General features: G+C 53.6%; 1 protein-coding gene across 2 annotated transcripts in view; it reads right to left on the reverse strand.

Moving 5' to 3' along the window:
• llgl1 (LLGL scribble cell polarity complex component 1) overlaps window positions 1–16,755 on the reverse strand; it is a 116,532-nt gene extending 99,777 nt beyond the window's left edge. For both annotated transcript variants that reach the window (XM_068003091.1, XM_068003090.1), the window contains exons 1-2: window positions 16,378–16,755; window positions 15,103–15,200 (exon numbers count right to left, since the gene is read on the reverse strand). In XM_068003091.1, the coding sequence (XP_067859192.1) occupies window positions 15,103–15,200; window positions 16,378–16,458 (179 nt within the window). In that variant the 5' untranslated portion in view covers window positions 16,459–16,755. The remainder of the gene's footprint in view (window positions 1–15,102; window positions 15,201–16,377) is intronic.
• Window positions 16,756–17,000: the final 245 nt, after the last annotated feature.

A 17,000-nucleotide genomic window follows, 5' to 3' on the forward strand; every position in this document is an offset into this window, starting at 1 on the left:
TATTTCTCAACACACCTGGTTAATGCCATCACTTAGAACTGGAATGGGCAACTCATTCCTGACCAATGGGGAAGGGAGACACATTAACGCATCTCACAGTAAATCAGTAGGTCACAACAAACCGGCAACATATGCATTACTTGTTCAAGTCAATGTGGTTCGTCCGTTTATTCAACTATCTAGAAATCCATGCCCAGCAAGTGTAGTCCATAACCTAGTGCCAGACAGGTAGATGGGACTAACCGTACATTCCAACTTCAACATCATCAAATCTTCAACAAACCAAAATGTTTTCAACTCAGTGGCAGCATAAACAAAAGTCTGTTCCTAAAAGAGCCTCCACCAGAAAGCCCGCCTCCAGCCTCCAGCCACCCCCCCCCCACCCCGCCTCCAGCCTCCCAGCCACCCCCCCCCCACCCCGCCTCCAGCCTCCAGCCACCCCCCCCCACCCCGCCTCCAGCCACCCCCCCCCCCACCCCGCCTCCAGCCACCCCCCCCCCCACCCCGCCTCCAGCCTCCCCCCCCAGCCACCCCCCCCGCCACCCCGCCCCACCCCGCCTCCAGCCTCCCCCCCCGCCACCCCCCACCCCGCCTCCAGCCTCCCCCCCCGCCACCCCCCCCCCACCCCGCCTCCCCCCCCGCCACCCCCCCCGCCACCCCCCCCCCCCTCACCCCCCCCCCACCCCGCCTCCAGCCTCCCCCCCGCCACCCCCCCCCCCACCCCCCCACCCCCCCCCCCACCCCGCCTCCAGCCTCCCCCCCCGCCACCCCCCCCCCACCCGCCTCCAGCCTCCCCCCCCCCACCCCGCCTCCAGCCTCCCCCCCCCCACCCCGCCTCCAGCCTCCCCCCCCCCCACCCCGCCTCCAGCCTCCCCCCCCCCACCCCGCCTCCAGCCTCCCCCCCCCCACCCCGCCTCCAGCCTCCCCCCCCGCCACCCCGCCTCCAGCCTCCCCCCCCGCCACCCCCCCCCCACCCGCCTCCAGCCTCCCCCCCGCCACCCCCCCCCCCACCCCGCCTCCAGCCTCCCCCCCCGCCACCCCCCCCCCCACCCCGCCTCCAGCCTCCCCCCCGCCACCCCCCCCCCACCCCGCCTCCAGCCTCCCCCCCCGCCACCCCCCCCCCCACCCCGCCTCCAGCCTCCCCCCCGCCACCCCCCCCCCCACCCCGCCTCCAGCCTCCCCCCCCCGCCACCCCCCCCCCACCCCGCCTCCAGCCTCCCCCCCCGCCACCCCCCCCCACCCCGCCTCCAGCCTCCCCCCCCGCCACCCCCCCCCCCACCCCGCCTCCAGCCTCCCCCCCCCGCCACCCCCCCCCCCCACCCCGCCTCCAGCCTCCCCCCCCGCCACCCCCCCCCCACCCCGCCTCCAGCCTCCCCCCCGCCACCCCCCCCCCACCCGCCTCCAGCCGCCCCCCCCCACCCCGCCTCCAGCCCGCCCCCCCCGCCACCCCCCCCCCCACCCGCCTCCAGCCGCCCCCCCCCACCCCGCCTCCAGCCCGCCCCCCCCCCCCCCCACCCCGCCTCAGCCGCCCCCCCCCCCACCCCGCCTCCAGCCGCCCCCCCCCCCCCACCCCGCCTCCAGCCGCCCCCCCCCCCCACCCCGCCTCCAGCCGCCCCCCCCCCCACCCGCCTCCAGCCGCCCCCCCCCCCCACCCCGCCTCCAGCCGCCCCCCCCCCCACCCCGCCTCCAGCCGCCCCCCCCCCCCACCCCGCCTCCAGCCGCCCCCCCCCCCCACCCCGCCTCCAGCCGCCCCCCCCCCCCACCACGCCTCCAGCCGCCCCCCCCCCCCCACCCCGCCTCCAGCCGCCCCCCCCCCCCACCCCGCCTCCAGCCGCCCCCCCCCCCACCCCGCCTCCAGCCGCCGCCCCCCCCCCACCCCGCCTCCAGCCGCCCCCCCCCCCCCCACCCCGCCTCCAGCCGCCCCCCCCCCCCCCACCCCCGCCTCCAGCCGCACCCCCCCCCACCCCGCCTCCAGCCGCACCCCCCCCCACCCCGCCTCCAGCCACCCCCCCCCCCCCACCCCGCCTCCAGCCTCGCCCCCCACCCGCCAACGCACCCCGCCTCCAGCCTCGCCCCCACCCGCCAACAACACACCCCGCCTCCAGCCTCCCCCCCCCCCCCACCCCGCCTCCAGCCGCCCCCCCCCCCACCCCGCCTCCAGCCGCCCCCCCCCCCCACCCCGCCTCCAGCCGCCCCCCACCCCCAGCCGCCCCCCCCCCCCCACCCCGCCTCCAGCCGCCCCCCCCCCCCCACCCCGCCTCCAGCCGCCCCCCCCCCCCACCCCGCCTCCAGCCGCCCCCCCCCCCCACCCCGCCTCCAGCCTCGCCCCCCACCCGCCAACGCACCCCGCCTCCAGCCTCGCCCCCCACCCGCCAACAACACACCCCGCCTCCAGCCTCCCCCCCCCGCCAACGCACCCCGCCTCCAGCCTCGCCCCCCACCCGCCAACAACACACCCCGCCTCCAGCCGCCCCCCCCCCACAACACACCCCGCCTCCAGCCTCCCCCCCCCGCTAACAACACACCCCGCCTCCAGCCTCCCCCCCCGCTAACAACACACCCCGCCTCCAGCCTCCCCCCCCGCTAACAACACACCCCGCCTCCAGCCCCCCCCCCCGCCAACACACCCCGCCTCCAGCCCCCCCCCCCGCCAACACACCCCGCCTCCAGCCCCCCCCTCGCCAACACACCCCGCCTCCAGCCCCCCCCCCCTCGCCAACACACCCCGCCCCCAGCCCCCCCCCCCGCCAACACACCCCGCCTCCAGCCCCCCCCCCCCCGCCAACACACCCCGCCCCCAGCCCCCCCCCCCCCGCCAACACACCCCGCCCCCAGCCCCCCCCCCCCCCCGCCAACACACCCCGCCCCCAGCCCCCCCCCCCACCAACACACCCCGCCTCCAGCCTCCCCCCCCCCGCCAACGCACCCAGCCTCCAGCCTCCCCCCCCCCCGCCAACGCACCCCGCCTCCAGCCTCGCCCCCCACCCGCCAACGCACCCCGCCTCCAGCCTCGCCCCCCACCCGCCAACAACACACCCCGCCTCCAGCCTCCCCCCCCCGCCAACGCACCCCGCCTCCAGCCTCGCCCCCCACCCGCCAACAACACACCCCGCCTCCAGCCTCCCCCCCCCCACAACACACCCCGCCTCCAGCCTCCCCCCCCGCTAACAACACACCCCGCCTCCAGCCTCCCCCCCCGCTAACAACACACCCCGCCTCCAGGCCCCCCCCCCCCGCCAACACACCCCGCCCCCAGCCCCCCCCCCCCCCACCCGCCAACAACACACCCCGCCTCCAGCCTCCCCCCCGCTAACAACACACCCCGCCTCCAGCCTCCCCTCCCCCCCCGCCAACACACCCCGCCTCCAGCCTCCCTCCCCCCCCCCCCCCCCGCCAACAACACACCCCGCCTCCAGCCTCCCCCCCCCCCCCGCCAACAACACACCCCGCCTCCAGCCTCCCCCCCCCGCCAACGCACCCCGCCTCCAGCCTCGCCCCCCACCCGCCAACAACACACCCCGCCTCCAGCCTCGCCCCCCACCCGCCAACAACACACCCCGCCTCCAGCCTCCCCCCCCCCACAACACACCCCGCCTCCAGCCTCCCCCCCCGCTAACAACACACCCCGCCTCCAGCCTCCCCCCCCCGCTAACAACACACCCCGCCTCCAGCCTCCCCCCCCCGCTAACAACACACCCCGCCTCCAGGCCCCCCCCCCCCCGCCAACACACCCCGCCCCCAGCCCCCCCCCCCCACCCGCCAACAACACACCCCGCCTCCAGCCTCCCCCCCCCCACAACACACCCCGCCTCCAGCCTCCCCCCCGCTAACAACACACCCCGCCTCCAGCCTCCCCTCCCCCCCCGCCAACACACCCCGCCTCCAGCCTCCCTCCCCCCCCCCCCCCGCCAACAACACACCCCGCCTCCAGCCTCCCCCCCCCCCCCGCCAACAACACACCCCGCCTCCAGCCTCCCCCCCCCCCCCCCCCGCCAACAACACACCCCGCCTCCAGCCTCCCCCCCCCCCCGCCAACAACACACCCCGCCTCCAGCCTCCCCCCCCCCCCCGCCAACAACACACCCCGCCTCCAGCCTCCCCCCCCCCCCGCCAACAACACACCCCGCCTCCAGCCTCCCCCCCCCCCCGCCAACAACACACCCCGCCTCCAGCCTCTCCCCCCCCCCGCCAACAACACACCCCGCCTCCAGCCTCCCCCCCCCCCCGCCAACAACACACCCCGCCTCCAGCCTCCCCCCCCCCCCACCCTCCCCCCCCCCCCCACCCCCCACACACACCGCGCCTCCAGCCTCCCCCCCCCAACACACCGCGCCTCCAGCACCAGCACCAGCCACCCACCCTCACCTATGCCAGCGCCTGTACATTAGGGTTGCCTCCACTCTCCTGCTCTGCAAAATCTATGAAAAACTTCACTCAAATTTATTTTGGAGGCTGCATGGCCAGAGGGTAGTGTGTTCATCAGTTTAAAGTCACCTTTTCACAGGTTAATTTTTTGCTTTCAATTTAACTGTGGCTGAACAAAACAGCCTCAATGTGAAACCATTTGGAAAAGATTTGGAAGAACGTTATCTGGAAGAGCACGTACAGTTCAGACAGTTTTAACTCAGTGAGATAACAAAAATTCAGTAATTTCAGAGGATCGCTGTCCAAGGAGATAACTAAAACACATCAACACCAGAACAAAAATCTCAACCAGGAGCAACAGCCTTTTTGGGGAGGAGGCCATATTAGTTTACTCCATCCCCTCCACAGGCATGGCATCCAAGGAATTATCCTTTCCCCGCCTGGGAACCATCCATGAGCAACCTATCTCAAGGCCTCTTCCAAGGGCTGAAATTGAGCATGTTATGAACCCATTAATTTCTCCTTCCCTCCACTTTCTCACCCATTTATAATCAAAGCAGCTTCCACTGGCAAAACTGATGGACCCTCAATCAGCTGGTACTCTGGAACTACCATAGATACATAAACTTGGTGAGCACAGGGAATCAGTCGGAACCATGAATCTGTACTTTCGTGCAATTGCACGGGGGTAGTGTTAGAATTATCAACTGCAATTAGATTTCTGATCACTGCCTGTTCCCTATACTGTGATATGGTCCATATAATCCCACAGCCAGATAGAGAAATAAGAGGCCATTAGAACTTTGCCTCAAGGCCCTTTGGAAGGCTAGCCTGGGATGTGGTCCCTAAGCAGCAATATAATAAGTGACAACGGAATGGAAAGGTTATTCCAATTAGACACCGTAACACATTCCAGAGCTCAGGACACTACTTTATACCTGTATCTCCCCACAAGGCATGCTTTGGATCGTAACTTCTGTGTTAACTGTATCCATGATGTGGAGATGCCGGTGATGGACTGGGGTTGACAATTGTAAACAATTTTACAACACCAAGTTATAGTCCAGCAATTTTATTTTAAATTCACAAGCTTTCGGAGATTTCCTACTTCCTCAGGCAAATGTTTTTGATTTCCTCCTTCCTCAGGCAAACATTTGCCTGAGGAAGGAGGAAATCTCCGAAAGCTTGTCAATTTAAAATAAAATTGCTGGACTATAACTTGGTGTTGTAAAATTGTTTACAACTGTATCCATGTGATTTATATCAATTGCTGTTAATTGTATTCAGGTGGTGTGTATCAATTGGGGCTCTCGTATCCATATATAAGAGAACTTATCTAGGGTGTGTTGGTGTAATGGGATCTCTGAATAAAGGCTTGGAAGCAACTGAAGACCAGGCTCCAGTATTCTATGATTCACCCCCAGGCTATCCAATTTTGTAACATGTGTGGCTGAGGTACATTCAGCAAACGATCCCAAGCACTCAACAACTCCTCAGTAACACACGCCTGCATGTGGAGCACAACATTAACGAGGATATAGGTCTCCTACAACCAGCCCCCTGCTAATCGCAACATTAGCCATGAGGTGCAGCCATTAGGAGTCACCTCAACACTAAAGCTCATGTCCCTGCTTCGAGTAACATTGAAAAAAAAAATCAGGTTATTTACAAACAGAGATGGCGATCGAGCCCCACAACAGGCACGGCAGTTATCCAATTCATAGTTTTATTAAAAAAACATATTGCACTTCTTTGAACAGTAAACGGGTATCCAACTACAGCAATACCTTGGAGACAGCACACAATCGGAGACCACCCTCCAACTGGTTCTCAGTTGCAAGATCACTAATCGACAGGACAGGTTTATCAATCATGCAAGCCTTGAAGTTCGGCAACATATATGGAAAGGAAAGCCAGAGCAGCAAACAGTGAAACCCTGCTACTGTCCCACCCACGGTCACAGAGCTCCTACCTGCGGGCTACAATAGGGCCTGGTTGTACAGTGAAACCCAACTAGGGCGTTTTGGGGGCGGGGGGGGGGGGGGGAAAGAGGAGGGACACGACCCACAGGTGAAACTGTGCATTAATCTTAAAAGTAAGTTGTGAAGAGAACATAAGGAGTCTGCAAAGGGATATCGATAGGTTAAGTGAGTGGGCAAAAATTTGGCAGATGGAGTATAATGTGAGAAAATGAGAACTTGTCCATTTTGGCAGGAGGAATAGAAAAGCAGTATATTATTTAAATGGAGAGAGATTTCAGAACTCTGAGGTACAGAGGGATCTGGGTGTCCTAGTACACGAATCATAAAAAGTTAGTATACAGGTACAGCAAGTGATTAGGAAGGCAAATAGAATGTTGTCATTTATTGCAAGGGTAATGGAATATAAAAGTAGAGATGTTTTACTGTAGTTGTACAGGGCATTGGTGAGATCACATCTAGAATACTGTGTGCAGTTTTGGTCTCCTTATTTAAGAAAGGACATAACTGCTTTGGAGGCAGTTCAGAGAAGGTGAGGGGATTATCTTATGAGGAAAGGTTGGACAAGTTGGGCTTATATACACTGGAGTTTAGAAGAATGAGAGGTGATCTTATTGAAACATACAAGATCCTGAGGGGACTAGAAGGGATAGATGCTGAGAGGATGTTTCCCCTTGTGGGAGAGACTAGAACTAGGGGCCACAGTTTAAAAATAAGGGGTCTCCCATTTAAGACGGAGATGAGGAGAAATATTTTCTCTCAGAAGGTAGTGAGTCTGTGGAACTCCCTTCCCCAGAGAGTGGTGGAGGCAGGGTCATTGAATATTTTAAGGCCGAGTTAGATAGATTACTGATTAACAAGGCAGTCAAAGGTTATAGTAGGTAGACGGGAAAGTAGGGTTGAGGTCGCAATCAAATCAGCCATGATCTTATCAAATGGCAGTGCAGGCTCGAGGGGCCGAATGGCCTACTCCTGCTCTTAATTTGTATGTTCGTAATATATTACCCCCAATCCCATGAGTCCTTATCTTGTGTAACAACCTCGCGTGGCACCTTATGGAATGCCTTTTGAAAATCCAAATATACTACATCTACTGGTTCCCCTTTATCTACCCTGCTAGTTACATCCTCAAAGAACTAATAGACTTGTCAAACATGATTTCCCTTTCATAAAACAGTATTGACTCTGCCTAATCACATTATGATTTTCTAGGTGCCCTATTACTACGTCCTTAATAATAGATTCTAGCATTTTCCCTACTACTGATGTCAGGCTAACTGGCCTGTAGTTCCCTGTTTTCTCTCTTCTCTCCTTTCTTGAATAGCAGGGTTACATTTTCTACCTTCCAATCCACAGGGACCATTCTAGAATCCAGGGAATTTTAAAAGATCAAAACCAATGCATCTACTATCGCTGCAGCCACCTCTTAAAACCCTAGGATGTAGGACATCAGGTCCAGGGGATTTGTCATCTTTTAGTCCCATTACTTTTTCTAATACTTTTTCTTTACCAATATCTTCATCACCAAGTTCCTCCATCTCATTAGACCCTTGGTTCTCCATTATTTCCAGTATGTTTTTTGTGTCTTCTACTGTGAAGACAGATTTAAAATATTTGTTTAACGTCTATGCCATTTCCTTATTCCCCATTATAATTTCTCCTGATTCTGCCTCTAAAAGACCCACATTTATTTTTGCTAATCTCTTCCTTTTTACATACTTGTAGAAGCTCTTACAATCTGTTTTTATATTTCTTGCTAGTTTACTGTCATATTCAATTTTCTCCCGATCAATTTCTTAGTCATCCTTTGCCGATTTCCAAAATCCTCCCAATCCTCAAGCTTACTACTCTTTTTGGAAACATTGTAAGCCTCTTCTTTTAATCTAATACTATCCTTAAACTTCTCTAGTTAGCCATGGTTGGATCACTATTGTTCCTCAAGGGAATGTATAGTTTTTGTTCCTCAAGGGAATGTATATTTGTTGGGAATTGTGAATTATTTCTTGAAATGTTCACCAATGCTACCCAATCAAGGAGGGGTAGTGTAAATTTTTGTGAGGAAAGGATAGAAATAGGTTTAAGAAACCAAGTGTCCACAAAAAATCATAGACTAATATTGTCAAGGCCAGTAACAGGCTGGGGATTAAGGTCCCAGACAAAAGAGAAAGACTGGATAGAGGTCAGCAAGTACATCCTTTGTCCAACGAGACACAGCTTGTATGTTGCACTGTGCTTCGAGTTATGCTCTAATGCAGCTCAACACAATGCCCGGACACAGGCTTTCTACTAACAAAGGGACTCTTCTCTGGACTGCTCTATTGATCATTCATGCAATTCCTGAGCTACCAAGAGGCAAATCATTTCCCCATAGATGTTCTGCATTTAAAAAATCTTCAGCCAGGATATAGAACTGATACAACCAGAGGAATGTTGGTGCACGAGTGAAAAGTCACTTTCTTTTTGCAAGTTAGGGTCACCATCAAGCACTCTCAGATTAGGGGGAGTAGTTAGATTTAGGATAAAAATCCATGCATTATGTCTATACAATTGCAGTTAGAATTGTCCCCCCCACAGAGCCTCTTATCAGATGGTCAGTTTAAATCTCCATTTCATGGTTTGTTTGGCATCAATCTAGTCCATCATTTCAGGCTGAGGAGAGAGAGAGAGAGAGAGAGAGAGAGAGAGAGAGAGAGAGAGAGAGAGAGAGAGAGAGAGAGAGAGAGATCAGTGCCACAAAAACCTTAGAGGAAAATGTTATGCCTGGAGTGGGTGCAATATAGAGGCAGAGGTGAGGAAGGAGAAGGGAGTAACAAGGGCAGCTGGTGTAAATCTCTGAGACAAAGAAATCTATCAGCTCCTTGCATGGGATTAAAGGGGAGAGCGCAGTTAGCTTTGGGGAAGTAGTATCCATAACCATACTTGCTCACCAGGAAGATCTTGAATAGGAGGCAATTTTGATTGAGGAGAACGGTATAGTAAAGCTGGTTATGGTTACACAGTCAGGCAGTTGGGCACCAGGTATTCTACAGTTTAAGCTCCTCTGACTGGAGGGCATGAAGATGTCGTCTGTACCAAAGGAGACCAACAGTGATGGGAGACAGTGATCGATTCATTAGGAACGCGAGTCGAAAGTAGAGGCAAGAGCACAGTTCATTAGATCAATAACAGTGGATGGACTGCTAGAGGAGTGCACACAAAGATAGTGAGTTGCCTTCGTACATTTCAGAGACTGAGAACAGATAACGGCTGACAAACACCATGTAGTTGGCATGGGGTAGAGGGTCCCAGATCACCAAACAGGATCTAAGCAGTATCAAACTTGCATATATGTTGCATCTCTTGATTTGAAACCACCCAGAACCAAACTGCCTGTACATATTCTGGAATTCTAAAGAACAGTGGAAAGCTCATTTTACATTTACACAACCTTCAGTAACAGCTTCAAACAATGCAATCTGCATAAAGTAGTGAAAGGATTGCAACAAGGTCACACATTTATCACATATTAGAGGAACCTTCCTTTATAGTCTAGACCATCTTGTTATCCATCATCAAGGCCACGCTACTAGCTCAGTGAGTCACGTGGAGATTTTTCTTTTCACCCTCCCCCCACCCCATATCCAATAGTCTCCGCAGCAGACCCCAAATTGCAACAAAGAGAACTTTTTCATGTATTTGGCCACTGATTTGTGGGGTTTTCCAGTTCCATTTATTTGTTCTTGGGATGCTGGTGACACTAACACAGCTGCATTAATCAACTGAAAACACAGCCCAGAGTGAGCGCTCGCAGCTTTATCTGTTTTGGATGTCATTCATGAAGCAACTATGTTTAATGTGCTTGCTGCTCTGAAAACTGCACATTTCATAGTCTATTTAAAATATGTAGCAGTGCTGACAATAGGATTTCAGTTGTGCAAAGGTGTGCGTGAAATGCCAATAAGTCCACCTGAACATTACAATTAGATTCTGCCTCCCTTTCTTGGATTGCACCTGAAGGCTGCATTCTGTGCCCTTTACCAGTGGCAGACTGGACAGGCGGGCACTGCTGGCAGGGGCATTCAGCTGAATTGACAACCTGATGTGCATTATGTTACAGTTTTGTGTTTTCCAACCATTTTCTTTTTCAATGACTTCAGAGCAGATAAAAAAAGTCAATAATTTTGGTCAATAAGCTTGGTTAAATAAATATCTTTAAAAAACTGAAATCATTAAATTGTTTCAAACATCTGCAGTAATTTGAACTTACACAGGATGTTTATGATTTAGCTGCATCATCAATAATGCTTCAGCAAGAGCAGGGTCAGTGACCACACATTAATCCCAATGCTCCCCCCACCCCGAACAGGCCCCACACATTAATCCCAATGCTCCCCCCACCCCGAACAGGCCCCACACATTAATCCCAATGCTCCCCCCACCCCGAACAGGCCCCACACATTAATCCCAATGCTCCCCCCCCGGAACAGGCCCCACACATTAATCCCAATGCTTCCCCCCCCCCACCCCAAACAGCCCCCACACCCCAAACAGCCCTCACACATTAATCCCAATGCTCCCCCCCCCGAACAGGCCCCACACATTAATCCCAATGCTTCCCCCCCCCCACCCCAAACAGCCCCCACACCCCAAACAGCCCTCACACATTAATCCCAATGCTCCCCCCCCCCAAAGAGGCCCCACACATTAATCCCAATGTTCCCCACCCCCCCCGCGCAAACAGGCCCCACACATTAATCCCAATGCTCCCCCCTCCCCCGCAAACAGGCCCCACACATTAATCCCAATGCTCCCCACCACCCCCCCCGAACAGGCCCCACACATTACTCCCGATGCTCCCCCCCGAACAGGCCCCACACATTAATCCCAATGCTCCCCACCCCCCCCTGAACAGGCCCCACACATTAATCCCAATGCTCCCCACCCCCCCCCGAACAGGCTCCACACATTAATCCCAATGCTCCCCGCCCCCCCCCACCCGAACAGGCCCCACACATTAATCCTGATGCTCCCCACCCCTCCCCCGAACAGGCCCCACACATTAATCCCAATGCTCCCCACCCACGAACAGGCCCCACACATTAATCCCAATGCTCCCCACCCACGAACAGGCCCCACACATTAATCCCAATGTTCCCCACCCACGAACAGGCCCCACACATTAATCCCAATGTTCCCCACCCACGAACAGGCCCCACACATTAATCCCAATGCTCCCCACCCACCCCCCCTCCCCGAAACAGGCCCCACACATTAATCCCAATGCTCCCCACCCCCCTCCCCCGAACAGGCCCCACACATTAATCCCAATGCTCACCCCCGAACAGGCTCCACACATTCAGCAGCCTCTCGGCTATTGGGACCCAAACAACAGACATTGATCAGCACAGCAGCTACTGCTGCAGCTATTGAATCAACATCTTCAGTCCACCAGATCCATCTACCCCCACCTGGGGACCCCCACCCCCGCCATTGCAGCCCAAAGACAGGACAGAAATACAAACCAGGCCATGACGACAGGCAGTCCCTCAGCCGGGACCGCTCTACAATTGACCTGGGCTCCCTTATCTGAATCACAATCTGGCAACATTAGCAGGTGAAAGGTGCAGGACTGTGCCTACGATGCAACTTTATTTTCTCTTTCAGAAACTGACTGACCTGCATTTCCAGCATTTGCCACTTTTATCTTTCATCCCTCTGGTATGTAAAGGCCAGATTTCCTTTTGTTACCAGTTCATTTATTTATTTGCAAACATAATATTAAGAAAGAATTGATTAGTCACAGAGTAAAAATACACAGCAAGTTTGGCATTAGTGTTACAGAACAGGTTAAAACAATCATTGGCCCCAGCACAGCTCTAGAAGATGCAACTGGGAACAATAATCCAGACTGTAAACCCCCTGACACACAGACACCATTAATACACTGCAGAAACTCCATTTAATGGTGGCTGTCTAGTAGAATATTAACAAGTTGTGCATTCCCATCAATGCTGGCTAAACAGGTTGAGGATGTAACTGGTAGAATAGATAAGGGAGAACCAGTGGATGTGGCGTATTTGGATTTTCAGAAGGCCTTTGATAAAGTCCCACATAAGAGGTTACTGTGCAAAAAAAGTATGGAATTGGGGGTAATATACCAGCATGGATTGAAAATTGGTTAACAGACAGGAAACAGAGAGTAGGAATAAATGGGTCTTTTTCGGGGAGGCAGGCAGTGACTAGTGGGGTACCTCAGGGATCAGTGCTTGGGCCCCACCTATTCACAATATAGATCAATGATTTGGATGAGGGAACCAAATGTAATATTTCCAAGTTTGCTGACGACACAAAACTAGGTGGGATTGTGAGTTGTGAGGAGGATGCAAAGAGGATTCGAGGCGATTTAGACAAGTTGAGCGAGTGGGAAAATACATGGTAAATGCAGTATAATGTGGATGAATGTGAAGTTATCCACTTCGGAATGAAAAACAGAAAGACAGAGTATTATTTAAATGGTGATAGATTGGGAAATGTTGAAGTACAAAAGGGACCTGGGTGTACTTGTACACCAGTCACTGAAAGTAAACATGCAGGTGCAGCAAACAGTTAGGAAGGCAAATGGTATGTTAGCCTTCATTGCAAGAGGATGTGAGTACAGGAGCAAGGATGTCTTACTGCAGTTATACAGGGCCTTAGTGAGACCACACCTGTAGTATTGTGTGCAGTTTTGTTCTCCTTACCTAAGAAAGGATATACTTGCCATAGAGGGAGTGCAGCGAAGGTTCACCAGATTGATTCCTGGGATGGCAGGACTGTCGTATGAGGAAAGATTGGGTCGACTAGGCCCCTGTATTCACTAGAGTTTAGAAGAATGAGAGGGGATCGCATTGAAACATATAAAATTCTGGCAGGGCTAGACAGACTGGATGCAGGGAGGATGTTTCCCCTGGCTGGGGGATCTAGAAAGAGGGGTCACAATCTCAGGATACAGGGTAGGACATTTAGGACTGAGATGAGGAGAAAATTCTTCACTCAGAGGGTGGTGAACCTGTGGAATTCTCTACCACAGAAGGCTGTGGAGGCCAAGTCACTGAATGTATTTAAAAAGGAGCAAGATAGATTTCTAGACACAGATGGCATCAAGGGGTATGGGGAAGAGAGTGGGAATATGGTATTGAGGTAGAGGATCAGCCATGATCATATTGAATGGTGGAGCAGGCTCGAAGGGCCAGACGGCCTTCTCCTGCTCCTATTTTCTATGTTCACAAGAGATGAGCTTCGGTTTAACTGTTGTTCTTATCCAGCTTAAAAATCCAGTCTTGTGGCAACAAGCAAAAGGGAGGCAGGTAGTTTAATACCAACATCCCTTTTAGCTTTAGCACATGACTCTGCACTTACAGCCAGTGGTGTTGTGGTTCCCACTCACATCTTCATGCGCATTTGCAATTAAATTTTGAATCAGATAATACCCAGAAACCTGCCTGATACCCAGCAGTCCCTTAACCACAAGGCCAAGCTCTTGTTTCAAAAGAGCTGACCTTCTCTGCACATCTGTGAGTTTCTCTCTCCTGGGGAATGTTGTCATTTGCCACTCACCTCTCCCCATTCCCATCTCCCCTGTTAACGTAAGCAGATGTTCCTCTCTCTATGACCTTGCTGTGATCTGGTTAGTTACTATGGCAAGGATTGGAGTGTGATTTACCTGAGATTCCCCTGCCCATGTTGCTACCAACAGCCATGAGGGAGTGCATATTATTTTTTTTCTTCTATGGGAAAGAGGTAAGGATGAAGTCCATGTTTAAGCAACCCTCCCCATCCAATCCCCGACTGTATTTATATTCTTCCAACGACCACAACCTCTTGCAAACTCACTCAGCATCTTGCTGCAGCCACAATACCACCCATCTTACGTGACAGTTTGAACTATAAACATACTGTACACAGAGAAAAAGGAAGCAGCAACCAACGTCTGCAGTAAACTGTATTAACCAAAAAGTCATGCATTTTTGTACCGGCTACAAGACTTCTGCATTAACTGGATCTACTGTAAAAGCCAAATCTCACGTCTCTGCCATTTCTACAAGGTAGACATTGTGCAGGAGGCAAAACATACTCAAGGTGTACCTGCAACCCTCTAATCAGTTTTACTTATTTATATACAATGAATTTGGACAGCAGCATTACCTCTTCTCTCAAATGCTATGACACAAAAGCATGGTATTACAATGTCTTTACAAAAAGTTTATACACAACTGCCAGGAATTCCCTATTTCACCAAATGCCCTGTTTGTCATCAATCCAAAAATCTACACTGATCTGCTCCAGTCAGTGCTCTGGATCTCTGGATTAGCCACTGAAGGAAATCCAAGACATGCCAAATTCCAATACCATCCGTTGGGAAAATCTACCTCAACTGCCAAGGGATAACATGTTGAGAAAGCACTGCAATTATTTTTGCTTTTTAAACTTCAGTCTGCAACCAAGTACAAGCAAAACCAAATGCAAAAAACGGCAATAAAATCTCAAAACAAAAAACTATTTTCAAATTCTCCATTCCGTCATTTTCCACAAGAAAAAGCCTGTTGTTGTGGTAACCGAGTCACATCACCAGACATGCATCCTAGTTGGCCAAGCTGTTACCCTGGCTGACAAAGCTTGCTGGAATTCCAATCTATTCAAACATCTGCTGCTTAATAAGGGACTTCAACAACAGTTAACAGCTTACCTTTATGTGAATCAATCACATCACAATACAGCGTTTTAAAAATAGGAAGGATACATTTTCACAGCTCCTGATTTGGTTGCAATGGCCAGAAGTCGGAGTTTTGGATCATGCGCCAAAGAGCTGGGCTGATTTGGAAATCCATGTTCCACTGTCTGCAAGGTAGGAAAAAATGCATTCATGATTCATCCAACATCAGTAAAGAAGTCTTACTGGACCAATCATTAATTGTTGACTATAAATCAATGTGCCTGGGGAGAACAGATTTCTACCATGTTAAACTTACATGATAGACATTTATCATTGCTGAACCCAATAATCAATAACCATAATGCAGGAAAATGGTGTTGAGGTAAAAGATCAGCCGTGATCTTGTTGAATGACGGAGCAGGCTCGAGGGGCTGGATGGCCTACTCCTGCTCCTATTTCTTATCTTCTTCCGAGACCATACCCGTACCCCTCAGTCCAGCGATATTCCATTACAATGCTTTGGAAATGAGAGGCCCCAGGAGGCTACAATCGTCCAGAGACAACCAGTAGCAAGAAAATATCCAAGTGTTTTATACACTATATTTAAATTGGAATTTTAGCCATAGCAATAATTTTCATTTAATACTCTTATCTCATAAGTGCCAACTTTCAAAAAGGAGCAGGAACTTTCATTAATCTCATTTGCAAGTAGCTGCTGGGTTGCCTTACACAAGGGAGCACCCTGCATCCAGTGTGAAGCACTTTTTAGATACAGTCAGGATGTGATAAGAGCTACATAAATACATGTTCTTTCTTTAACTCAGTCTTTTTCAGGACCACAGCTCTCTTTACTTGCTGCAGTCTTCCTTGACTCAGACAGTCTTTAGGCTTTTAAAACCACAAACCTGACATCACCTAATCACTTCTCCCTTTACTTAGGATTTTCTTTTTCTACTTTCAATCTTACTGATATCCTGCAATATGGGTCCTGGTCCATCACCTTGGTTTCACAGTAATAAAGACTGGCTGACATTCACTGTCTAGGCTCACACATGACAAGTAGTCAGTTAGCCAAAGTACCAAGGACTGGTGGTGCATGTAAGGCAACATACCAAGCCTGTAGAACAGGGGTTTGGTGAAGGCCAATCAATGATGCCCTGAAACCAGCTACAAGTACTCAAGAGTTCAGTACAATTCTCCATCCATTACCTCCTTAGCTGAAAGTACCTAGCCTTAGCTTGGCATCTCACTCCTTCCTTCCTCTCTCTCCCTCCACCACCACCACAACCACAATCTCCTCCCATTACCATTCCTCCGACCCCCCCAATTCCTTCTCCCCAACCTCCCACCCCATAAACCCACCTTATTGAAGGTGAAAAGCTCTAGTTTGAGTTTCTCCCGCTGCGGGTCGTTGCCGGGCCGGCGGAACCGAAACTTCATCATGTTCCCGGGTCGCTGGGCCTCGGTCTCGGGCGGGGGTTCAAGGGGGGTTCCCGGGCCTCGGGCTGGGGTTCAGGCGGGTTCACGGTTCCCGGGCCTCGGGCTGGGGTTTTCGAGCGGGCTCACGGTTCTCGGGCTGGGGTTTTCGAGCGGGTTCACGGTTCTCGGGCTGGGGTTTTCGAGCGGGCTCACGGTTCTCGGGCTGGGGTTTTCGAGCGGGCTCACGGTTCTCGGGCTGGGGTTTTCGAGCGGGCTCACGGGCCGCTCCGTCTCAAGCGGCGCTTCAGTTCCTTTTGTGGCAGCTCCAGTCCATTAGCCCCGCCTCCTTCCGAGCATACCACCCATTGGCTCCCTCCGCCTGACTGGGCCAGATGGGCGGGTCCTCCTGCCAATTAGTGCCCTGATTCCCTTCTGCCATGTGATCCAGCAAGCGCCAATCGTGTGGTGCAGGACGGTGGGCGGGGCTTCCTGAAGCTGGCATTCTGGGATATGTAGTTTACAGCAGGGAAGCAGGCGCCTCCCCTTCCCTCCTCACGTCACCCCCT

The sequence above is a fragment of the Heptranchias perlo genome, chromosome 22 (genome assembly GCF_035084215.1).
Source record: "Heptranchias perlo isolate sHepPer1 chromosome 22, sHepPer1.hap1, whole genome shotgun sequence".
Classification (NCBI taxonomy): domain Eukaryota; kingdom Metazoa; phylum Chordata; class Chondrichthyes; order Hexanchiformes; family Hexanchidae; genus Heptranchias; species Heptranchias perlo.